The 25095-nt window shown below is 39.9% G+C and overlaps 1 protein-coding gene across 1 annotated transcript in view; it reads left to right on the top strand.

Annotated features, from left to right (window-relative positions):
* Positions 1 to 263: 263 nt before the first annotated feature.
* The window catches only part of LOC100022437 (uncharacterized), a 39599-nt gene continuing 14767 nt past the window's right edge, over positions 264 to 25095 (top strand). Inside the window, 10 exon segments of the mRNA XM_001374249.4 lie at positions 264 to 739; positions 9312 to 9454; positions 14841 to 14916; positions 16429 to 16531; positions 17613 to 17758; positions 21179 to 21302; positions 22505 to 22585; positions 23095 to 23270; positions 24534 to 24888; positions 24891 to 24947. Coding sequence (XP_001374286.2) covers positions 626 to 739; positions 9312 to 9454; positions 14841 to 14916; positions 16429 to 16531; positions 17613 to 17758; positions 21179 to 21302; positions 22505 to 22585; positions 23095 to 23270; positions 24534 to 24888; positions 24891 to 24947 — 1375 coding nt within the window. The 5' untranslated portion in view covers positions 264 to 625.

Here is a 25095-nt window from a genome sequence, read left to right as displayed (position 1 = left end):
TCTTTCTTTCTTTCTTTCTTTCTTTCTTTCTTTCTTTCTTTCTTTCTTTCTTTCTTTCTTTCTTTCTTTCTTTCTTTCTTTCTTTCTTTCTTTCTTTCTTTCTTTCTTTCTTCCTTCCTTCCTTCCTTCCTTCCTTCCATCCGTTTTGGGGCATTTTCTTCTTTTAAAGATCTGCTTGTCCAAATTTTTTTTGACTATTTCATTCGTTGGGAAATGGCTCTTATTATTTTTTGGTCTCAGTTGCCTTAGGTACCCCTACCCACCGACCCCCACCCCCGGTTTCCCTGGAATTCTAATTCTAACTTTATCGATTTTATTTCTGCCAAAGTGTTTTCGTTTGTACTTATTGTTCTGGGCATTTCCACAGCCCCACTTCTCTGGCTTCCTTTCGCTATTCCCTCCCCCCTAGGTGCCTAGTCACCCCAGCTCAGTCCTTCCCCCTTCTCTCCGGCTGCGGGCCTGGGTGTCTCAGGGTTGCTTGTCAATCAGAGCTGGTCGCGGGCCGCCCTGGCTCCCAGGAGCCGAGCAGGTTGTAAAGTCATTAATTACTCAGCCATGCAGGTTTGCATTGAAGCCACTGCCAGGCTGCCGCCTCGCCTCACAGCTCCGGGAGCTGTAGTCCAGGATGGCCGCCCGCCTTCCTCTTGCCAATTTCCACCGCCGTCTTCTCCTTCTCTTCCTCGTGGTGCTGTCCGGTATTGGGCTTTCTCCGGCCGCCGCCACAGCCCTCAGAGCTAAGGTAAGAGCAAAACGAGCTAAGGCTCCCTCCAGCCGAATCACACAATCACAACGCCAGCAAGTGTGTGTGTACGTTTGGTGGAGGTGGGGTGGTGGAACTCTCACTTGAACTTCCTCGAACCCAGGTCATCTGACTCCTTTCCACCTCACCTGGTTACCTTGCGTGGCCCCCGCGTGTCTGGAGGGGCCAGAGTTGGGAGAAGACGGGACATTATTCCCTTTTCTGTTGGTTCCTCCTCCTTACCTTTGAGCTCTAGCCTGACCACAAAGGTAGCTTTGTCTCTTCCCTCCCTTCTCCATCTTTCGGATTTTCATTCCTGACCCTGCCTGCATTGTCCTCCACCCACCTCTTCTTTTTCTCCTTTCCAAAACCTAGTGAATGTGGTTTAGTTACCAGGTCTGAGAAATTCTTAGTGCTTTCTAGCCTTTTCCCCCGGCATAAATGATGAGGATTCTTCTTCTTTCTCATCTTTTAAAATTAAATTTTGTCTTTTTAAACGAGCAAGCCGCTATTTTCCTCTCCCACCTTCCTCCCCCCTTGTCTTAAAGAAGAAGAAAAGAAAAAAACGAAACTTGTAACCAAAATAGAGAGTGGAACAAAACAAAGTCACACATTTGCCATCCAAAAATGTGGCTCACTCTGTATCTTGAGTCTATCTCCTCTGTCGGGAAGTGGGGAGCAAAGGTTTCATCCAGGTCGTGAAATCATGGCTGGTCACTGTGGATCAGCTTTTTAAGTCATTCAAAATTGATTGTCTTTATAATATTGTTATTCTATAAATTTTTCTGCATATGCTCACTTCATTCTTCATCGTTTGCTACAAGTCTTGATCCCCTTCATCATTTCTTAGGCACAGCAATATTCCATTACATTCATAGACTGTAATTTGTTCAGCTATCTCCCAACTGAATATTGGAATTAATTGTTCTTTAAATGTTTGATAGAATTTGCCCATAAGTCCACCTGGTCTATGTCCCCCCCTCCCCTTTGGAACTCATTTATGACTTCAATTTCTTTTTCTAAGATTTGTCTATTTAAATTCTTTAATTCTCGTTCAGGTAATCTGGACACTATTTTTGTAAATAATAGTTCACTGTTTCAATTCTTAAGTCTTCTCAAAGGTCTCTGAAATTGTCATTTCTTACAGCACAAATAATATTCCATTCCATTAATATTATATAATTTGTTCATTGGGCTCTATTCTAGTTGAGTTTTCCTATCCAAGGATCATCTTTTTAATGCCCCATCTGAAAAATTCATTGACTCTTCTGGTTTTTCCTGAGTTCCCTTTGATTCTCCTTGGCAAGGGGCTACAAGCAGGGTGAGGAGACTTTGAAAAGTTGAAGGGAGAAGGTCCAGGCTTCGAAGTCAGCCCTTGAAGGTTTCACATCACCTGAAGTGAGATTTCCTCGCTTGTAGGTTTCTGTTTGGTTGCTCCCTTTCTTTCTCATCTTTGTTTCATAAAAGCTGTCTGTGTAAGATCAATATTTGGGAGCCCTTCTGGGGTCAGAGGCCTGGGGCAAATTTGGTCTTCTAATGCAGACACAGCTTAGCTCTCTCTAAGTCAGGCCAGGTGTTGGGGAAGAGAAACTATGCAATTGCGAGTGTAATTACTATTTGCGTTGAATCCCCTGCTATTAGTGGTGGATTCCTCAAAATTGGTCTTCTTTCAGTAAGATGCTTTAAGTAAACCTGAGCTGGGAGATTAGGAGGGCAAAGCAGACAGGAACTCCCCTGCCCCACCTCCCCAAGCAAACAAACCTTCCTTCACAGACCCTCACCCAACACTGAGAGAATTATCCTGGGAAAGAAGGTGGAAGGGTCATTCATCATCTTCCAGTTCCAAGGTTTTTTCCCCTTTACAAATGCATCTGCTGCCAAAGGAGATCTAATCTCTGACCAGTTTGCTTTTAACTAATTCCTAGGGAACAAAATCAGTTTGTTTATGAAAGGATGATCTAAGCCCCACTGTTTGTTTGTTTTTTTAAACCCTTACCTTCCCTCTTAGAATCAATACTGTGTATTGGTTCTAAGGCAGAAGAGTGGTAAGGGCTAGGCAATGGGGGGTCAAGTGACTTGCCTAGGGTCACACAGCTGGGAAGTGTCTGAGGTCAAATTTGAACTCAGGACCTCCCATCTCTGGGTCTGACTCTCAATCCACTGAGCCACCCAGCTACCCCAGCCCCACTGTTTTTGAGACACTGCCCTTTCCAATGATAGGAATTTTTTGATATGGCAATTTATCATGTCTACTTGGGCTTTATTTTTTAATTCATTAATTAAGAATATTTTTCCATTGTTACACAATTCATGATTTTTCCCACCTTTCTTCCCTCCCCCATCCCTGAACTGATGAGCAATTCCACTGGGTTTTACATGTATCATTGTTCAAAGCCTGTTTCCATATTATCAATATTTGCAATAGAGTGATCAATTAAGGTCAAAATCCCCAATCATATATCTACTTGGGCTTTAAATGAACCTATAAGTTATAATATGGTCAATTCTTTATTATCTTTGGATTATCTGCAGCCATCCCTCCATTCTCCATCTGTTCCCAGAGCTATCTTCTCCTTGCCCAGCATGACTTTGGGCCAGTTTTACATTCAGCAGCTCTATTACAGGTAGAACACAATCCACTCTCTTCTGTTTCAAATTCTCCACAACCTTGGTCACCATCCAGTAGTGCATATTTCTAGAGTTGACTGTATGTATTGTGTAACCAAGGAATGCAATATAGAAGTTGGAGAATTTATGCACAGAAAAGCTAAGTAACTTTTGAAGTGGGATAGCCTAGTTCCCCCCCTTTTTATACCCAGAATCTAGCCCATTTTACTTGAGACTATATGATATTTTAATTTATTATTCGTTTATTTATTTTCCTGTTTCATATCCAGAATCTAACCTATTTTGCTTATTTGTTAAGGAGACTATATGATATTTTAATTTATTATTCATTTATTTATTTTCCCTTTTCATATTCAGAATCTAACCTATTTTGCTTATTTATTAAGGAGACTATATGATATTTTAATTTATTGTTTAATTTATTTATTTTCCTTTTTAAAAACCCAGAATCTAGTCAATTTTACTTATTTATTAAGGACACTATATTATATTTTTATTTATTAATTTCATTTATTTATTTTCCCTTTTTAAACCTAGCATCTATCCCATTTTATTAAGGGGGTTATATTTTATTTGAGTCCCTTTATCTTGTTTGTGTATTTCTATACATGTACAAGTTTATCAGAGTCCTTCCTGAAATGTGGTATCCAGACCTGAGCACAATATTCCCGATGTGGTTTGATAATAGCATTATAGAACTATCCTGTCTCTAAGTCTGGTGCCATGTTTTTCATAATGTAGTCAAAGATCACATTCACTTTTTTTTTAAAACCCTCACTTTCTGTCTTGGAATCAATACTGTTTGTTGGTTCCAAGGCAAAAGAGTGATAAGGGCTAGGCAATAGGGTCAAGTGACTTATCCAGGGTCATACAGCTGGGAAGTGTCTGAGGTCAGATTTGAACCTAGGACCTTCCGTCTCTAGGCTTGACTCTCAATCCACTGAGCCACCCAGCTACGCCCAACATTCACTTTTTTGTTTGTTATTTTGTATTGTTCATTGACTAAATTTTCAGTCTTTTAATGTACTAGATCTTTATTACCAGGAATTCTTTTTTTTTTTAACCCTTCCCCCTTAGAATCAATACTGTATATTAGTTCTAAGGCAGAAGGGCAGTAAGGGCTAGGAAATGGAGGTTAAGTGATTTGCCCACGGTCACACAGCTAGGAAGTGTCTGAGGTCAAATTTAAACTCAGGCTCCCACTACTCCAGGTCTGCTGCTCTATCCATTGTACTACCTAGCTGTCCCTCTCTAAGTAACTATTGAAGTGGTACATCCTGGTTCCCTGCAAGGTGTTCCTTCCCCTCCACCTCAAGCTCCCAATCCCAATTATTAAGATTTGTCTAGAAGAGGAAAATTCCCTTCAACCATTCTCCTTTTTTTATATGGATTCGTTTTTCCTGTGGTCCCATGTTAATGCAATTAGAAAGGAAAAATACTTGATTCAGTTCAGTCCAATTCAAAGAAATTCAATTCAACAAATAATATCTTCTTTTTCTCCCACTAGGAAAAAAAAAAGGAAAAGTAAAACTCTTGTGGCAGATATGCAGTTATCAACAGACATTTATTAAGTATCTACCCTGTGGAAGGCATTGCGTTGGACATTAAAGCTACAAAGGCAAAATGAATGAAACAGCCCTTGCCTGCAAAGAACTACTGAGGGGATCTACTTGGTCCCTCCCTGCTACAGCCTCTTGCGGACTCTGCTCCCCTCTCACCCCAGTGCCCCAGATGTCCTCTGCTTACCTTTAGGGTTTTTCTTTTCTTAAAAATTGTTTCACTCTGTCTCCTTATTGGTTCTTTCACTCCTGTATTCATTTTGTGACTCTATCTAAATATTGGTTGGAGAGGATTCTCATGGTGACTCTGGAGCACCTCTGGTTCACTCCACCATCTTGATCTACTCATTCCCAAGCCTCTCTGCCTGGGGTGGAGAATAAAGCAGACTTCTGATACCCAAGCCCCATTTTTCTCTCTGTCTCTGTCTCTCTCTGTCTCTCTGTTTCTGTCTTTGTCTCTCTCTGTCTCTGTCTCTATATCTCTCTGTCTCTATGTCTCTCTTTCTCTCTCTGTCTCTGTCTCTTTCTCTTTCTCTCTCTGTCTTTCTCTGTTTCTCTCTCCTTACTCTTTCTCTGTCTCTGTTTCTCTCTCTCTGTCTCTCTGTCTCTCTCTCTCTCTCTCTTACACACACACACACACCACACAGACACACACAGTGTACTTTGTAAGAGTGATAGAGTCTAGCCTGACTTGCTTCTGATTGAGGCCCTGTTGACTTCTTAATGATCACAGCTTCCTATTCTGGATGTTAAGTAAGCATCCTTTTCATATAATGTTGTAAAAAATTTCCAGGAATTGAAATCAAATTCATTGGTGAACTGAAGACTTTGCCTTTGCCTCTTTCTGGAAACTAAGCTAATAAATTATAGGAAATGGGATAATTTTTGTAAAGTGCTTATCACAATGCCTGGCACATAGGAGATGCTTAATAGTCAGTTAATAAGTCCCTCTCCTGATGGCCATGATATCTACTTCCCCTCCCAAGTCTTTACTTTCATTATAGGTCAATTAGCAGTTAATAGGTTTATATACCATTTAATTGCTATCTTAATTTTAGAAACAGAGTATTAATTTAAGCCCATGATTCCTTGGTTCACTAAGTTCAGCAGGAACCTGTGGGTTTCTGGGGAAACATTAGTGATACCAATGGCTGTCCTGCTGCCCTTTTTATATTCGAGGTTTCAGCCTTTGAAGTTGAATAGACTGAAAAACTGAATAGAATTATGCTCCAATTCCTTATGGAAAGTACAGACTGTTTCAAGAATGCAACCTGTATTCTTGGTATATTTTGGAAAGTGATTTTTTTTTTTGGTACAATTGGATGAGAATTAGGATCCTTGATTCTGCTATGGAGATGCTAGTTCCTGTTCTCATGATAAACAATCATTAAAGTTTAATAGACCAGCAGTCCTAGACCAATCAGCATTTTCCCTTTATATTGCTCCTTCTCCAATTTATCCTTTGGAAAGTTGGGAAATTATTTTTCTAATTCATGAGTCTAAATATGTTCTTGACTGGTTTCAATGGTTCACCACTGATAAAAGGAAAATTCCTTAACCTGCACTTTAGATTCTCTTTTTTCTGATCTCAATCTACCTTTCCAGTCTTATTTCACTCAATTCTCTTTTATTTAACTCGCCTTCCAGCCTAACAAGACTACGACTTGTTTGCCTCTCTCATCCTACCCTTTCCCATCTCCTTGCATTCATGAAGATAAAAAGACAACAGAATCTCAGTTTCAGAAAGAAACAGATATTACTTGGCCCTATCCACACCAAACTAGGAATCATTTCTATATAATTTGCAACAAATGGTTATTCCTTTCCCATTTGAAAATGTCTAGCCTGGGTAGGGGTTGGGGATTAGTTCTTTTTACTTTCCTAAAACCCTTACCTACTGTCTTATAAGTAATACTAAGTATTGGTTCCAAGGCAAATGAGTGGTAAGGGTTAGGTGATGGAGTTTAAGTGACTTGCCCAAGGTTACACAGCAAAAAAGTTTCTGAGTCCAGATTTGAATCCAGAACCTCCTGTCTCTAGGCTTGACTCTATCCACTGAGTCATCTAGCTTCCCCTGGAGGGGTGGAGTTAGTTCTTGAGGTAACCCATGGTACATTTATTTGAACAGCATTAATTATTAGAAAGTGTTACTTTATGTTGAATCTAAATGTTCTTTGCAACTTCCAACCAGTTTTGGACTCTGAACCTAGGGCGATCTAGTCTAATCCACCTACTGTAGGATAGCCCCTCAAATTCTTAAATGTATATATTATGCCCCTTCTAAATGTTCTCTTCTTCAGACAAAATTTCCTCAGTTACTTCCAACAATCCTCATATACAGCTTAGCAAGCATGTATTAAGTGCTTGTTGTTTGCAAGTACTGAACTAGATTCTGGATATAAAAAGGCAATAAAACAAAATGCCAAGATAACGCCTGCCCTCAAGGAGATGATGACAATGAAAAATCAATGTGGTCTTTGAGCACATTATGAAACTGATTGGCGCTTACTAAAGGAACAGTGCCAATCAGGATCTAGCCAACATCTCTCCAACTTTCTCCTAAAGAAAACATGAGAGACTTTGTCAAATTCTTTGCTGATATTCACTTGAATTACCACTTGAGTAACTATGACAGAAAAAGAAATGAGCTTCATCTGGTATGATGTATTTCATTCTTTTTTTTCTTAAATTCTTATTTTTTTCTTAAATTTTCTTCTTAAATTCAATTTTATTTGCTTTCAGCTCTAAATTCCATCTCTTCCTCTGCTTCCCGTATGTCTTGAGAAAACAAGAAAAATAAAAGTCATTACAAATATGTATAGGCATACAAAATGAATTTCTGCTTTAATCATGTTCCAAGGAAAAACAAGGAAGAAAATATGGCTTGATCTGTTTCTGATGAAGCCATGTTGGCTTCTTAGTGATCACAGTTTCCTTTTCTAGACGTTAACTTTAGAGTTCATTTAATAATGTGTTGTAAAATTCAAGTTCATTGGTAAATTGTTTAAAGACTTTGCTTTTGTCCTTTTTTGGAAACTAAACTGAACAAATGATTCTATATGAATGTAAATGAGATAATTTTTGTAAAGTGCTTAGCATAATTCCTGGCATATAATAGAGACTTAATACCTCCTCCTTTCCTCATCCCTAATGGAATACTGTTTTGACTTAAGAAATGATGAAATATGGGAGTAGCTAAGTGGCTTAGTGGATAGAGAACCAGCCCTAGAGACAGGAGGCCCTGGGTTAACATCTGGCCTCAGACATTTCCTTAGCTGTATGACCTTGGACAAGTCACTTAACCCTCATTGCCTACCCTTACCACTCATCTGACTTAGAATCAATACTTGGAATTGATTCTAGAATGGAAGATAAGAGTTAAAAAAAAAAGAAATGATGAAAGAGTTAGTTTTAGAGAAGCTTAGGAAGACTTTAATGAATTAATATAGAATTAAATGAGCAGAACCAGGAAAACAATTTATGCAATAACTATAACATTTTAAAAAGACTTTGAAAGATGTAAGCCCTCTAATCAACTCAATGACCAACAATGATTCTAGAGGATCAGTGATGAAGATTGTTACTTTCTGACAGAGATAATGAACTCAGTGTGCAGAATAAGACATATCTTTGGACATGGCCAATATGGGAGTTTGTTTTAGTTAATTATACATATTTGTTACAAGAGTTTTTTTGTTTTTATTTTTCAGTAGGAAGAGCGCGAAATTATTTTTTGCTGAAAGAAAAGTTTAAAAAGAAGAAAAATCAAGATCGCATTTGCTGATTACTACCACTGTAACATGTCTAGAAAAAAACATGGTTTTTCTAGTTAGCCAGTCAAGTCAACAAGCCATTATTAAATGCTTACTTTGCTCCAGGCATTGTCTAAGCACTTGGAATCCAAATATAAGCAAAAAAAAAAAAGATAGTTCCTGCTCTCAAGAGTGTCAGAGATAGGACTTGAATTCTTCTTGAATTCTTCTTGAAAAAAGGTCTTCTCCCTTCAAGGTTTGCTCTTCTTTATCCACCATGCCACATTGCCTTTCATGTTCCACATAATAAGAGCTTTAAAAATCTTTTTGTTGAATTGGACACATATTGAACAAGGGACATCTAGAGGAATATCTGGAAGGACCTACTGGGAATTTGGCTGTGCCTGTGATACTCTGGGATCTGGGTGGCAGAAGTTAACAACTAGATAACAGTAACCCAGAAGGACAGGGTAAAATACTCTCTGGTTCTTCCAAAGTGAGCACCAGATTTGGTAAACCATTTCCTCTTTTGTCATTATGGCAGCTTAGTCACTAAAGGGACTAGATTCCTCCCTGAGAGAAAGCCTCTTCCTATATGGAGTTCTCCAGCTAACTATGTTTTGTTTTGGTCAGGATAGTAGTGAGGTGTCTGAAGGCACCATTGCCTGGAATGAAGACATCCTGAAATGGTGGGGGGAATGGAGCTCCTGGTCCACTTGCTCACGTACCTGTGGAGGAGGTGTAATGTCTCGGGAGAGACACTGTCTTCAACAGAGGTAAGTCTTTGGAGATGTGTGTGTGTGTGTGTGTGTGTGTGTGTGTGAGAGAGAGAGAGAAAGAGAGAGAGAGAGAGAGAGAGAGAGAGAGAGAGAGAGAGAGAGAGAGAGAGAGAGAGAGAGAGAGAGTTTAGTACCAATGGAATTCTAAGAAGGGAGAAGGGGGATGAGTCACTTTCTGAAAAGAGGGTTCTGGTCTATAGAGGGACCACCTCAGAAGAAGAAAAAGAACTTCTAGTTAAAAAGAACTTCTTTGCTAGCATTTTTGCTAGTTTTAAGGTCATTCTTAATCCTGGGTGTCTTAGCCTGAAGCCTCATTTTATATAGTAAGCATTTTTAGATCACTTTACTGTAAAGTGTCCCCTTTGATCTTCACAACAACTCTTGTGTGGCTTTTGACCAGATAAAGATATTGTCTAAGACATCTTCTCTGCTTGCAGATCACTTCAAGATTTAGCCCATCTCCCATATCCTTGGTTAAGTCTTCCCTGACCATCCCAGCCTGAATCTTCCTCCTCTGAACTCTTAACACTTCTGGGCAATGAATGTTTTATTAATCTTGTGTCATTTTTGTTGTTACCTTGAATTATTTTTTAAGTTTTTCCTAGATTACTCTCATCTTTCCAGCTGAACTGAAAATGCCTTGAGGTTTTAATAGTTTCTTGTTTGTCATTTTTGTCCTCCCCAACACCTAATAATAATGATAATAACCATCACAGAGTGCTTTTCTCACAATTCTGTTTCATAAGGAGTACAATTGTTATCCGTATTTTATGGTTGAGGTAACTGAGGCTCATAAGAGAAAATGATTTTCTGATAGTCAGGACCAGAAAGTGGACTCAAGTCCTTTCTTATTATAATGCTTTACTGCCCTTCCTTGAGGAGTTGCTTATTTGTTTGTTTTTTCAAAGTACCAGCTTCTAGTCTTATTTATTAGTTTGATAGTTCTATCACTTTTGATTTTATTAATTTCTCCCTTAATTTTTAGGGATCTCTAATTTGGTTTTCTTCTGGGGGGTTTTAACTTGTTTGCTTTCAAGTTTTTTTTTTTTATTTTCATGTTCAATTCATTCATCTCTGCCCTCCCTAATTTGGGAGTTGCTTATTTATTAAGTACCTGCTTTTGTTGAATAAATGATTTTAAAGGGCAATCTGGGACTGGCTTTTGAGAAGCAGGAAGCTATGATAGACTCACAGTAAAGTTCCAGAGATGAATCAATAGGTCATTCTTCTGGGGGCAGCTGGGTTGCTCAGTGGATTGAGAGCCAGTTCCAGAGACAGGAGGTCCTGGGTTCAAATTTGGCTTCAGAGACTTCCTAGCTATATGACCTTGGGCAAGTCACTTAACCCCCATTGCCTAGTCCTTACCACTCTTCTGCCTTAGAACCAATACACAGTATTGATTCTAAGACAGAAGGTGAGGGTTAAAAAAAAAAAAGACCATTCTTCTCATTGTCATAGCCTCTGTGGTCAAAGATCATAGGATCACATCTTTAGAATTATTATTATTTAGCCATTTTTTAATCACTTCTGACCCTTTGTAAGCCCATTTTGGGTTTTCTTGGTGAAGATATTGCAATGGTTTGTCATTTCCTTCTCCAGCTCACTTGACAGATGAGGAAACTGAGGTAAATAAGGGTAAGTGACTTGCCCAAGGTCACATAGCTAATAAGTGTCCAAGCCTGGATTTGAACTTCTGGGCTTGGTATTTTATCAGCTATGTACCTTGTTGCCCTTGCCTTTATATTAGAGTCATTTTAAAAAAATTATGAATTAACTTTATTTTATTTCTCTTTAAATCAGAAGCAAAAAATAAATACATTTTAATTGATATTTTCTTTTTTTTACGTCACTATAGTTATCCCAAGTACGCCTCCCCCCCCCACCTCAGAGTCATTTTAATCCTTTTCTTATTCTAGACTGAACCCTCCATTGTGATAAAAAATAATTAAGCAAGAACATCTGATATAGCGATCTCATCTGACAGTGGATCCAATAACCTCTGCCACTGGCCCCTGTCTCTCTTTGGCAGGAGTCGGATTAGGCTCATTATCTATTCTTTAGGACCGTCACTGGTTTTTCAGTTATTTAGATCAGGATTTCGCTTTTCATTGACATTGTTGTTATAGTAATTGTGCATATTATCTTTTTGGTTCTGCTTTATGTTGCTCCGCATTAGTTTGCACAAATCTAAGCATTTGTCAGAATACCTTATATTTGTAATTTCTGTCTGCAAAATAATATTCCATTATATTACTATGCCATTCTCCAACAAATTAGAACAGTCTTCCAATTGTTTGTTGTTACAAAGAATGCTTCCGTGGGTATTTGGGTATACGTTGGACCTTTTTTCCCCTATTTTTGATTTTCTTAGAATATATATGCATCCAAACACACACACACACACACACACATGAGGGAAGTAGATACCTACTGGCTTGGGATGAATTTTACCTGTGAACATCTTGCTTAAATTAAGTGGGTTTTCCTTTTGCCCAAGTCTGTGACATTCTTTCCCAAATCCTCTTACCTGACTCCTATTATCGTTACCATATTCTTAATTAGTATTAATAACAATGATCAAAATTATATAGTAGTTTAAAGTTTGCATTCTGCTTTACGTGTGTTATTTCATTTGATTTCTTCTTACTATGATAAAAGGTTGATGCATCAGCAGAGCTAAAAGTCTCAGTGATCAAAACTCGCTGTAGCTGTTGGGGATGACTACTTGATTCAGAAAGGAAGTAATAGTAATGCTAGTAATTATTATTAAGTTTAATTTCTAAGCAATTAAGACTATTGGTGGCTTTATGCAACAGACTGGATCCTGAAAATCATGTACAAATTGAAGTTTTTTATAAATAGAGTTGTTTTTCCATTGAATTTTATCATAGCTCTAGATCTGGGCTGGCCAACCTTTAATAAATTGGAGTGCCCAGAGGGCAAATTCAATCTGTCTATGAGCCCCCAGTTACTGGAGAGAGCTGAGGGAGGAAGTGTTTGCTTTGGGTGACTGGGCAGAGGGGTAGGGCATGCAAAAAATGCCCTTGGGTGCTGGGAAGAGGGGGAACTGAGCAGCTCCCCAAGTGCCAACTCTGCACTGTGCCACGTCTTTGCCAACAAGGCTCTAGATGATAAAAGAGATGTTTTACATTTTTATTGCTTGTTGTTCTTATTGTCAATAGTTGCTGAACAATTTGTCTCTAAGTGTCATTCCAGGGAAGCCTCTTTCTCTCTCTTATCAAGGAATTAATAGTCAAGAAAATGTTTACTATGCCAGAGGAGCTGGATCATTTAAAAAATCCAGTGAATCTTTTTGAAATAATCACGCATCAATTCTACCTTCATATCATCTCTCAAAGTGTCCGTATTACTGCTCTTCATCCAGAGCACTTTATTTCCTATCTCAATGACTTTGTCCTGGCTGGGTCCAATGCCCAGAACACACTCCCTCCTTACTGATGTCTCTTAGAAATGCTATTCTCTTCCAAGATTTAGTTACAAGGCTACCATCTTGCAGCTGTCCCTTCTTGAAGTTTCCTAGCCTTTAGTGCCCTCCTTCCTAAAATGCATTATCTATTATGCATACATGCCTAGATAGGTAGGTATTGTTTACCTGGATTAAATGTAAGTTTTTTGAGGACAGAAATGAATTCACTTTTGCCGTAGTATCTCCAGTGTCTAGAACATTTGTTTTTCAGTTGTGTCTGACTCTTTGTGACACCTTTTGGGGTTTTCTTGACAAAGATACTGGAGTAGTCTGCCGTTTCCTTCTCCAGTTCATTTTACAGATGAGAAAACAGAGGCACACAAGGTGAATGACTTACCCAGAGGCACACAACTAGTAACTATCGGAGGTCAAATTTGAACTCAAGAAAATAAGTCTTCCTGACTCCTGCTGGGGCTCTCTATCCACTTTATCACCTAGTTGCCCTGGTTGATAGGCTCTTAATAAAGCAATCTTTTAGCCTCCATCTGCCTGTTTCCTCAACTGTAAACTAGTAATAAGAGCATTTACCTTTAAGGGTGTGGTGAGGAACCAATGAGATAAGGTTTGTAAAGGCCATATTGACCAGTCTTAATTCTGTCCCTTCTTCTCTTCTCACCTGACCATCATTCAAATCTTCACTTCTCCTGACTATTACAGTTGTCCCCTTTTTATTCTTTCTGCCCCCAAATTCTTTCCTCTCTCATTTGTCCTCCATGTAGCCATCAAATTGATATTATTGAAGCATAGATCTGACTATCATTTTTCTGCTCAGTACGTTTCAGTGGCTCCCTATTGCCTCTAGAATAAAATATAGACTCCATCTTAGCATTTAAAACTCTGTCTCTAGCCTACTTTTCATTCTTATTTTATATGATTTCCCTTCAGGTTCTATTTTCCATCCAAACTAATCTAGTTATTTTTCCTTAAGCTTTGTATTCCATCTACTGCCTTTATAACTTCATAACAAGCTGCCTCCTTCCCTGCAAATCATTCCCTCCTTAATCCTGTGGTTTTAGAATTCTTAGTTTCAGAGGCAGCTAAATGACTCAGTGGATTGAGAGCCAGAGCTAGAGATGAAAGGTCTTGGGTTAGAATCTGGTCCTAGATTCTGGCTGTGTGACCCTGGGCAAGTCACTTGACCCCCATTGCCTAGCCCTTACCATTCTTCTGCCCTGGAACCAATACATAGTATTGATTCTAAGATGGATGGTAAGGGTTTTTTATAAATTTTTTCTAATTTTATAAAAAAAGTTTTTTGGTAGTTTGATAGGTTTAGCACTGAATAAGTAAATTAATTTGGGTAGGGTTGTCATTTTTATTATGTTAGCTCATCCTACCCATGAGCAATTAATGTTTTTCCAATTATTTAAATCTAGTTTTAATTGTGTGGAAAGTTTTTTTTTTTTTAAGGAACCTTTAGTTTAAGTCTCAGTTTATGGGACTTCCTCTGCTTCATTGCATCCCCTAGTTGTTTTTATATGCTTCCTCATGAAATTACTTTGCACTGGTTTGCAGTGTGTACACACTGTGTTCTTTCAATAGAATGTAAGCTCCTTGAAGGCAGGGGCTGTTCCCTTTTTTGTCTTTGTATCCCCAGTACCTAGCATAGTGCTTAATAAATACTTACTGAAATGAAAACTTGTAAGCACATTGAACTTCTGTCTCACAACACACACATAAATATATAATCACCCCATCCCCACCCCCACCCCACACACCCACTTTTACCTTTAGTTTGAGCTGATTGATGACCGAGTCACAGAAGACCGGAGAGACACTGCTTGGTTCTGTCCTTTAGGGGTGTCCTCACTTGTTTTGTTGGCACCTTCTACCCACAGGAAATGAGGGTGTCCTTCCCTTTCTTCTGTTTTTCTCTGGTTCTTTTGTGTCTTCCAGGCTACTTACATCTCAGGGGACAAGCAGCATCATGTGCACAGGCCAGTCCAAGGACTATCACCTTTGCCACCAACAGGTAAGAGCTGATAGCAGGATTTAGCCTTTCATTACCCACTCTGAGTCCTTGCTGAGATCAGCATCTGAGTAGGAGCTAGGCTGCAGGTGGGTAAAAGTACTGATAACTATCAGCAATGGTACCTGATAGTGAGATGATACGGTAGATAGAACCATGGATTTGGATGTGGGAAGACCCAGACACTTACTAGCTATGTGACCCTGGCCAGTTTCTCTGTCTGTCTGTCTGTCTGTCTGTCTGTCTGTCTGTCTGTCTGTCTGTCTGTCTGTCTCTGTCTCTCTGACTCTCTGTCTGTCTGTCTCTCCCTGTCATTTAATCCACTGAGCCACCTAACTGCTTTTTGGGTAAGTCTATTAACTTCTATTTGCCTCAGTTTCCTTAGTTGTAAAATAAGGATAATAATAGCACCCACCTTCCAAGGTTGTGATGAGGATCAAATGAGAATATTTGTAAAGCACCAAGCACAGTGTATAGTGTATATAATTGGCACTAAATAAATGCTCATCTCCTTTCCTTCCATGGAAGGAGGAGAAACTTTCCCATTGTTAATTAGGCTAGGATGTCTGGTCCACCCAATTGATATTATCAATCAAATCACATCCTTCCTATTCCTCCCCACATGGATTATGGATTTCACAGCATCATAGGTTTATAGCTAGAAGGGACCTTAGAGGCCATTGAGTCTGACATCCTCTTTCTACAGATGAGGAAACTGAGGCTGGGGTTAAGTGACTTGCGCAAGGTCACCTAGCTAGTTAGTATTGTAAAATTTAAAAATTAATATTCAATACTTCAAGTATTATATTTAATAATATTTATTAATATTTAACTTGAAGCAAAGAGAAAGTAAAAGGCTAGGGAAACTGAGAGAGCTCACCAGCCTTCCACGGGGAACTGAGAGAGAGGGGCTGAGAGAACCCAAACTAAAATACCAATGATGTAAAGACAAACATACATGAAAGGGAAAAGGGAATTGTGGGAAATGTAATCTAAGGGTTCAAGATTCTAATTAATACAGTATCATGTAGAATTTGAACTCAGGTCTTTCTGCTGCCAAGCCTTTGTTGCCTTTCCCATGCCATTCTTTGAAAATCAGAAAAGAGCCTTTCTTTTTTATCTTCTGTACTCCCTGGGGAAAAATACCCCACTTAGGTATGAGGGCGTTCATTCCTGTCTGCTCAGAGGACTGGAATGTGTCTGCTCTGTCCTGTAGCTAGCTGCCTTCTCTCTCTGTCAAGGTTTAAGTGATGTAATGCATACAGTATTGGGCTTGGAGTCAGGAAGACCTGAGTATTCAAATCTTGCCTCAGATTTGAGGCTTTGTGACCTTGGGCAAGTCACTTAACCTCGGTGAGCCTCAATTTCCTCCTCAGTAAAATGGGTTAATCGTAGCATCTACTTCACATTTATATTTATATTTATAACATATGTAAAGAGCTTTGTGAACTTTAAAGTGTGATTGTAATGCCATTATTAGCTATCACAGTTATTCTCATTTTCATTGCTTTATAGCCTTGTCCAGCCAACTCAGACAGCTTTAAACAACAGCAGTGTGCCATCTTCAATGGCAAAGCCTTTGGCAAACACTACTACCACTGGATCCCTCTTTACCCAGGTAACCCCCTAACTTTGGATATCTCTCATCTAAAAACTGTTGACTTCTGGGCCACCGGACCGAGTCCACCCTTGCTCTATTGGGTGCACAAGATGGTGAATGAGCTGGTGGGATTTTGTTTGAAGGAAACTTCACTGGGGCCAAACCCTGAATAAAGTGCCCTTCCTTTGTAGAGAGAGGGAATTCAGAGAGGGGACAACGGGAAGGACAGACTTGTGACTTTCCCTCTTCAGGAAAGGGAGAGATCAAAGATTAGAATGTGGGGCTCATAGTAGGAACAATCTTCTAGAGAAGACCGAAGAAGATAGAGTCAAGAGTGTATCTAGGCAGGGGGCAGCTGGGTAGCTCAGTGGATTGAGAACCAGGTCTGGAGATGAGATATCCTGCCCTTAGATATTTTCTAGCTGTATGACCCTGGGCAAGTCACTTAATCCCCATTGTCTAGGTGTTGCTGCTCTTCTGTGTTAGAATTGATACTAAGACAGAAGGTAAAGATTTGAGAGAAGGAGAAGAAGAAGGAGGAGGAGGAGGAGGAGGAGGGGGTAGTGATAATCATCTGGGGATAGGAATGGAGATAGAGAAGAGAGGAAGGTTATGAAGGTAGAAGAAGGTCTCTGCTTATCATGTCTCTCACACAAAGCCTCCTTACTTGTTTGCAAGAGGGAAAGGCAGACCATTTCCTCTTAACAGTCTTGTTAGGTCAGTAGTTGAAATATTCTTTGTTATCCCCATTTTATAGAAGGGAGAATTGAGTTTTAGAATGATATTCCCAGGGTCACACAGGCACTGGAGCCAGGTTTTATAACTTTATGACCAATACTCTCTTTCTACCATCTTCCCCTTATATCACTGGGTCATAGATTTAGACCCGGAAGGAAACTAATACAACTCTCTACATTTTTAGATGAGCAACTGAGGCTCAGGGTGGTTAAATGAATTGTCCATGGCCATGTAGTAACAGGGTCAGAATTTGAACCCAGGACTTCAGATTCCCAATCCAGCACTCTTTCCATTACACTATGTATGCTGCCTTTCCTGAAAAGTCTGCCTTTTCTTCTTTCCTACTGTTGCCCGATTCTAGATGATTACATTAGCATCTCCAACAGACCATGTGACCTCCAGTGTACCACCAAGGGTGGGGAGAGGCAGCTGATGGTCCAAGCACAAGATGGGACCTCCTGCAAGGACCGGATGTACCAAGGTGTCTGCATCAATGGCCAGTGTGAGGTACAGTCTGCTAAGAGGAGGGTCCTGGGTTTCCAGTTTGAAAATGTACACAATGTCTGAGTAATCACCATCTCATTTGCTCTTGGTAGCTACTTGCTACAAAAGTGAGCACTTTCAATCTCTTGTCTGGCGTTCCTAAGAGCATCATATTTTTCTAATAGCATCATTATCTAATATCTACTAGCGTTATCTAATAGTGTCATCTTCCACTAAAAGTGGAAAGGACCTCAGAGGCTATCTGATTCAAACCCCTCATTTTACATGTGAGGAAACTGAGGTCCAGGCAGGTGAGTGGGGCCAAATTCTAGCTTAGCTAGGAGAGCAGATTAGGAATTTGCCCACCATCAGAAAGGGGATTAGGGAATCTGATAACCATCCTTGAAGGCCTAACTCTCACTGACCAGAGTAAAACTAGGGTGGAAAAGGGGACTCACATAAGGAGAAAATATAACCAGAAGGGGAAACTCATACCTTTCTGCTCCCTCATGTAGAATGTTGACTATTTCTGACATCACATCAGTGATCATTTCTATCCATGGAGTACATGGGAGACAACATGCAAACACGTATATACAAAGCAAGTTCTATATAGGATATGGAGGAAATAACTAAATGAGGGAAAGCCCCAGAAATAAGAGGGGTTAGAGAAGGTTTCCTATAGGAGGTAGGATTTTGGTTGGTACTTAAAGTAAGTCAGGGAGGTTAATAGTTGGAGTGAAAAAACTAGAAAGGTCCTAAAAGACTTTGCTGCTCAATTTCCTCATTTTTCAGATGAAGAAACTGAGGCTCAGAGAGACTGTGACTTGTTCAGGTTTACAAAATCAATCAACAAGCATTTCTTCAATGTTTGTTGTGTGCCAGGTGCCACACTGGGCACTGGGGATACATATATAATAAATGAAATAATCCTTAGAAGGAATTTACATTCTGGAAACAACGGGGGGGGGGTATATATTAGCATGTACAGAATAAATATAAATAAATACAGTATAGCAAGTTATATATAATGTAGGCTGAGGAGGGAACTAGTGGTTGAGAGGATCAGGTAAATCTTTTTTAAAATTCTTAATTATATATATATTTTTTTATATTTAAAAATTTTAAATTTTATTTAATTGATTAATTTAGAGCATTTTTTTTTAAACCCTTACCTTCCGTCTTGGAGTCAATACTATGTATTGGCTCCAAGGCAGAAGAGTGGTAAGGGCTAGGCAATGGGGGTCAAGTGACTTGCCCAGGGTCACACAGTATAGCATTTTTTAGGATTACAAAAGTCATGTTCTTTCCCTCCCCTTCCCCCAACTCCCCTCCCATATCCGATGCATGATTCCACTGTGTTTTACATGTGTCTTTGGTCAAGACCTATTTTTGGGTGAATCTTCAAGTAGAAGATGGTGCCTGAGTGATATTGAAGGAAGAGAGGGCTTCTCTGAGACTTCGGTGAGGACTGTTAAGGGTAAAATTAGGGTTGTTGACTGAATATTTTATACTAGTGGTCACCAGGGATTAAAATTCAATCCCAATAGAATACTCAAGTCAGTTTGGGATTTTTATGGTGGTTTAATTACAATAGAGGGAAGAAATTAAGAAGAAGAGAAAGAGAAAAGGGAATTTAGACTGCTCTGGCAAACCAAATAGGAGTTGGAGGTCAAGGAAAGAGGAAAGGAGGAATTAGTCACCTCAACAAGGTCTCTAAAGGAAGACACCTCACCTAACCCACGCTACAGAGCTTCTCCCAGTCATCTCACCAGCAAGCCGCAAATGCCAAACCTCCAAGAGGCCAAGAAGAGGAGCCAGAGCCACCTCTCTGCGGAAAGAGAGTGAAGGGAGGAAGTGACGTGAAATATATAGATCATTTTTTACATCACTTCCTGCATCTCACATGTACCAATGGTAGCTTAAGCTTGACTTAAGACAGCCCAGGGGGTCTGTCAGTTGTTTCTGATTTGTCATTTGCTAGCACATGTCTGTCATAGGCCATCCTTCTCAACACTTAATCGTTAAGTAGGGGTATAGACATTCCGGTTTCTTAGACTAAGCAGGGTGGTGTACATCTAAAATTCACAGGAAGAAGAGGGTCCTAGCTAGTGAGAACAGCCAGTGTAATGGCAAAGAAAAGGGAGATGTCATGCATGAGGAATAGAGAAAAGGCCAGTTTGACTGGATCACAAGGATGTGAGAGCAGGAGGAATATACGAGACTAGAAAATCAGTTGAGGATGAGGTCGTGAAGGGCTTTAAGCGGTAAGAAGCATTTATTTTTAATTTCTAGGGGCAGTAGGAAGCCACCCAACTTTATTAACTAGGTAAGATATGTACTGAAGAAAAATAACTTTCCACCACAGTGTGTAGAAGAACTGGTGAGAGGCTTGAAGCAGGGAGGCCAATTCAGAAGCCAATGTAACAATCTAAGATAGATATGATGAAGGCTTGAATTAAGGTGCTGGGTAGGAATCCAGGGACAGATGTAGTGGATGTAGAAATGGTAAGATTTGGCAACTGATTGGCTATATGAGATAAAGGAGAATAAGGAGTCGAGGATAACAGTGAAATTATAAACCTGGAAAGACTGGAAAGATGGCATTATCTTCAAAAGAAATAGGCAAGTTTGGAAGAGGAAAAGATAATGAGTTCTATTTTGGATATATTGAGTTTGAGATGTCTCTGGGACATGCATTTTGAAATGTCCAATAGACAATTTGGTGACATGGGACTGATGCTCAAGGGAAAAACTGGGATTGGATATATAGAAATGGGAATAACTGACATAGATATGATAATTAAACCCATAAGAGTGGAGGAGGTCACAAAAAGAAATTAGAGAAAGAGAAGAATAGGGGACCTAGGATAGAGCCTTGGGGAATACCCACACTGATAGTATGTGATTTAGATAATGAACCATTAAAAGAGACTGAGGAGAAACTAGACAATACCAAATGTCAGAGGTGAGATTTGAATCCAGATCTTCCTAGCTCTGTTTCCATCATTCTCTACAATGATATGTTTCCTTCTTTGGAGTGAGCATCACTGGAGGGAAACAGTCATTCTGGGAATAATCTACTGGAAGGGAGAAGAAGCCTTATATTACATCTTAGAGAAAAGATATTGTGGGGGAAAAAAAAAAAGCTTTACTAAGAATTGTGTGAGGGGCATCTAGGTGGTTCAGGGGCTTGAGAACCAAGTCTAGAGATGGGAGGTCCTGAATTCAGGTCTGACCTCAGATATTTCCTATCTGTGTGATCCTGGACAAGTCACTCAACTTACCACTCTTCTGCCTTGGAACCAATACATGGTGTTGATTCTAAGATGGAAGGTAAAGGTTTAAAAAAATAAGAATTATACTAGTGTAAATATGCATGTTTGAGTGATCCTATGTCAAGATAAGATGAATCCTAGGCATCCTATCTTTCTTCTTTTGCAGCCAGTCGGGTGTGACGGTAGCCTCCACTCCTTCCAGATGATGGACAGGTGCCGGGTTTGTGGCGGGAATGGCAGCACATGTCACCGAGTTTCAGGGAGCTTCCGAAAAGGGATCTCACAGTTAGGTACACTCCACTGATGACACACCAGAATTCCTTAAAGGGGTGTGGAGAGGACAGGAGGAGATACCGTATCAGCCTGGGAAGGGAGTAGACCCCATAAACCCTGTCTTCAGGCTCTGGGTCTGGAAACATTACAGAAGAGGTGACATCCATTGTGATTGTCTTCCCCTATTTCCAGTCTCCTCTTAGGTCTTATGTATAGGTGGTCAATTCCCTTATACGTAACTCCGACCCACCTGGGTCACTGAAGAGGGCCACTTTGGTAGAGAGGAAAGAGTAAAGTCTTTGGAGATGGGAGTCCTGCCTCTGCCACTAACCAGCTATATTACTTTTGGAAAGTCCCTTTACTTTTTCTTGGTCTCAGATTCTTCATCTGTAATATAACAAGATGGGACTAGAGGACCTTTATGACACTGTCCAGGGCTGGCATTTCCCAGGCAGCTAAATGACCTACTGGATAGAACTCTGGACTTAGAGTTAGGAAATGAGTTCAAATCCAGCCGTATACAATGTTTAGCCATGTCACCCTGGGTAATTCATTGAACTTCCCTCTGCCTCATCTGTAAAGTGGGTATAACGAAGCTCCCAGGGCTGCTGTGAAGATCAAATGAGATAATATTTGTAAAGTATTTTGCAAATCTTAAAATGCTACATGAATGCTAACAGCTACTAAGTACTACTACTAGTAGTATTTCTACTATCCCTACTATTAGTACTAACACTACTATCACTACTACTATCCCTACTTCTACTATTTTCACTACTACTATTACTATTACCACTACTACCATCACTATTACTACTATCACTATTACTATACTATTACTCCTAGTACTGGTACTAACATCACTACTATTAGTTCTACTACTTTGATAGAGGTCATCGAGTCCAACTCTCTCATTTTATAGCCTTCATTGGAAGCCCACAGCAGTTTAATGACTTGTCCAAGGTCATACAGATCAAAAATGACAGAGGAAGGACCTGAATTTAGTTCCTTTGACTAAATCCAAGGTTCTTCCCATTGATGCACCCAATGCCTTTCAAGGCTTTCCTTTTCCTCTTTACTTGGTGCCCTTCTGTCTGAGGCTGATCCTTTCAACTGGCCTTTCTTTGAGCCCTTGGCTCCTTCCCTCACATCAGCTCAGTCCTCTTAAGCTGGGTGTGGGACTCTTCTTTTCCCAACACGTAATTTCTCATCTTTCCAGGTTATGTATTAGTCACCAATATTCCTGTTGGTGCCATCGATATCCTTATCATCGAGCGCAGGAAGACGGAAAACATCCTTGGTAAAGGAGCGGGGGTCATAGACATACCTGCCTTTCCTTAGACTACTGAGCCCCCTTGGTACAACCCCTTCTATCCACTGCAATCCTGCTCTGGTTGGGTAGTAGCCTTCCTTTTAATTCAGATCCTTGGGCTTTTGCTACCTATTTGTAAAATGAGTGTTGGAGTAGGATGTCTTTTTTCAACTCAAATCCTGTGATTCCATGACCCTTGTTAGCCCCTCCTCTTAATGGGCAGGTTCCTTAGCGCAAATATCCAAGTACAATCCTGCTGACATTGCTGTAGGGGCTAAGTGGACTTGGAATAAGCTCAAGTTTGGAGCCACTTGTTTCCTTTGATAGACTCAAAAGCCAATTTCTCTTGTTATCACAGCCTGGCTCTGGGCATTTGGTTAGGCATCTCTGAGAATCCTCTTAAGACCCCATTGAGAGACCTTCTGCCCTACCTGGCTGCCCATGTGCTTGTTTGGTTTCTTTCTCCATTCTTGTGCCCCTCTTTTTTTTTTTTGTAGCACTGGCAGATGAAGCTGGGCACTTCTTCTTCAATGGGAACTCTATTGTGGACCCTCCTCAGAACTTCCGAGTGGCTGGAACAGTGTTTAAGTACCGGCGTCCACCTAACCTGCACTCTGAAGGGCTAGAGTATATTATTGCCCAGGGTCCCACCAATCAGTCCTTGAATGCCATGGTATGTAAGGGAGATGTTGACAGGGGTGGAAAGAGGAGAAATGTACAGTGAGTGATTGGGCTGTCTATGGTTGGCTCTATAGCCTGAGAAGAGTTTGGAGAATGGATTAGTAAGAAAAATCCCTCTTTACCTAGAGGGATCTGGGTGGCACAGGGGATGGAGCATTAGGTCTGGGGTCAGGGACCCCTGTGTTCAAATCTAGCCTCAGACACTTAACTGTGTGACTCTGGGCAAGTTACTAAACCTCTATCTGTCTCAGTTTCTGCAATTATAAAGTGGAGATAATAATAACCCTTACTTTATAGAGCTGTTGTGAAAATAATATTTATAAAGATTTTAGCATAGTTTTGGCATGTATGCAGTAATTAATAAATGCTTATTTTTTTCTCCCCTTCCCCTTTTTAAAATGATGGATTTGGAATTGATGATGACTCTGGTCCTTTCTGATCCTAAATCTATGATTTCACCTATAAGAGTTCATTTTTTCCCCTACTGCTTTAAGGATCACAAAGCACTTTCCTTATAGCCATCTCATGATAGTATTGTCATTATTCCTACTTAATAAGTGAGGAATCTGAGACTGAGAATTTAAACTTAATATGACATTGAACAGAGGATCTCAAATTTAGGTCCTTTGATTCCAAGAACATCCATGCATGTATGTGTTCCTTTAGATGATTTCATGCATTGCTATGATTAAAACAAAAAAACTCAACATGAGAGCAATGGATTGAGTGCCAGGCCTAAAGATGGGAGCTTCTGGGTTCAAATCTGATCTCAGGCACTTCCTAGTTGTGTGACCCTGGGCAAGTCACTTAATAATCATTATGTAGCCCTTACCACTCTTCTGCCTTAGATTGGTTCTAAGATGGAAGGAATATTTTTAAAAAGAAAACAAACCAACCCAATATTTCCTAGTGTCCAGACTTTTGGAAATGAGCCTCTTCAGCTTAGATAGTGGTCTAATTTTAGAGTCAAGGAGATCATAGTTCAAGTTCTGTTTCTTATACAAACCCTGAAATCTTAGACAAGTCACTGCCTTATCAGTGCCCCCCTGTAATTCTCTTAGACTGTTAATTGCAGTTGAATTGCTAAGCTGAGAACTTTTACACCAAGAATTCTCTGCATTGATGAAACCATGAGCCCATATATAAATATAACAAATATTTTCACATCTCAAGTGAGAAGGATGAATTGGTGTATAATTTCTCTCAGGCCATAGCTAACTTTATTAAAAACTTGCTTTTTTGCTTTTCCTTTCAGTATTATAATTTCAATGGGAAGGTATCTCACATATCTTACGACTTTACGGTGCCTCGGGATCAGGTGCTAGCTCTCTACACAGCCACTCCAGCTTCAGAGTCTCCCCTCTCTGTCCATGGCTCAGATTCCTATGGCCACCAGAGCCAGGATTTGGATTCACCTGAGCCTGGACCAACTGCTGACTTCAATACCACTTGGGTGTCTGCCAATTCCCCAAAGGAGGTGGATGGCCATATCTCACTGGGAGGAGACACTGGGAAGCATCACAGAAGCTTTGTCGACAGAATTGGTGCTAATCAGACTGGAGATTTGGGCCAGTCTATGGCCCCAGAAGAAGAGGAGAAACTTCATTTCATCCTACCATCAGGGAAAGAAAAACGGAGATGACGGTTGTTGGTGGAGAATTAGACTTCAGTATGTGAATTTCTTGGACCTCTTTTAGGGTGGAAAGAAGTATGAGGGCTCTTATTGAGATCCTTTTTGGGATTATGTATTAATATTTATATTTAGGTTTCTGCTCTTTACATCATCTTGTTCTGGAACTAGTAAAGAGTTAATATAG

The sequence above is a fragment of the Monodelphis domestica genome, chromosome 2, assembly GCF_027887165.1.
Source record: "Monodelphis domestica isolate mMonDom1 chromosome 2, mMonDom1.pri, whole genome shotgun sequence".
Lineage (NCBI taxonomy): Eukaryota > Metazoa > Chordata > Mammalia > Didelphimorphia > Didelphidae > Monodelphis > Monodelphis domestica.
The sequence above is the reverse complement of the archived record's forward strand: the minus strand, read 5'-3'. Positions and strand labels throughout refer to the sequence as shown.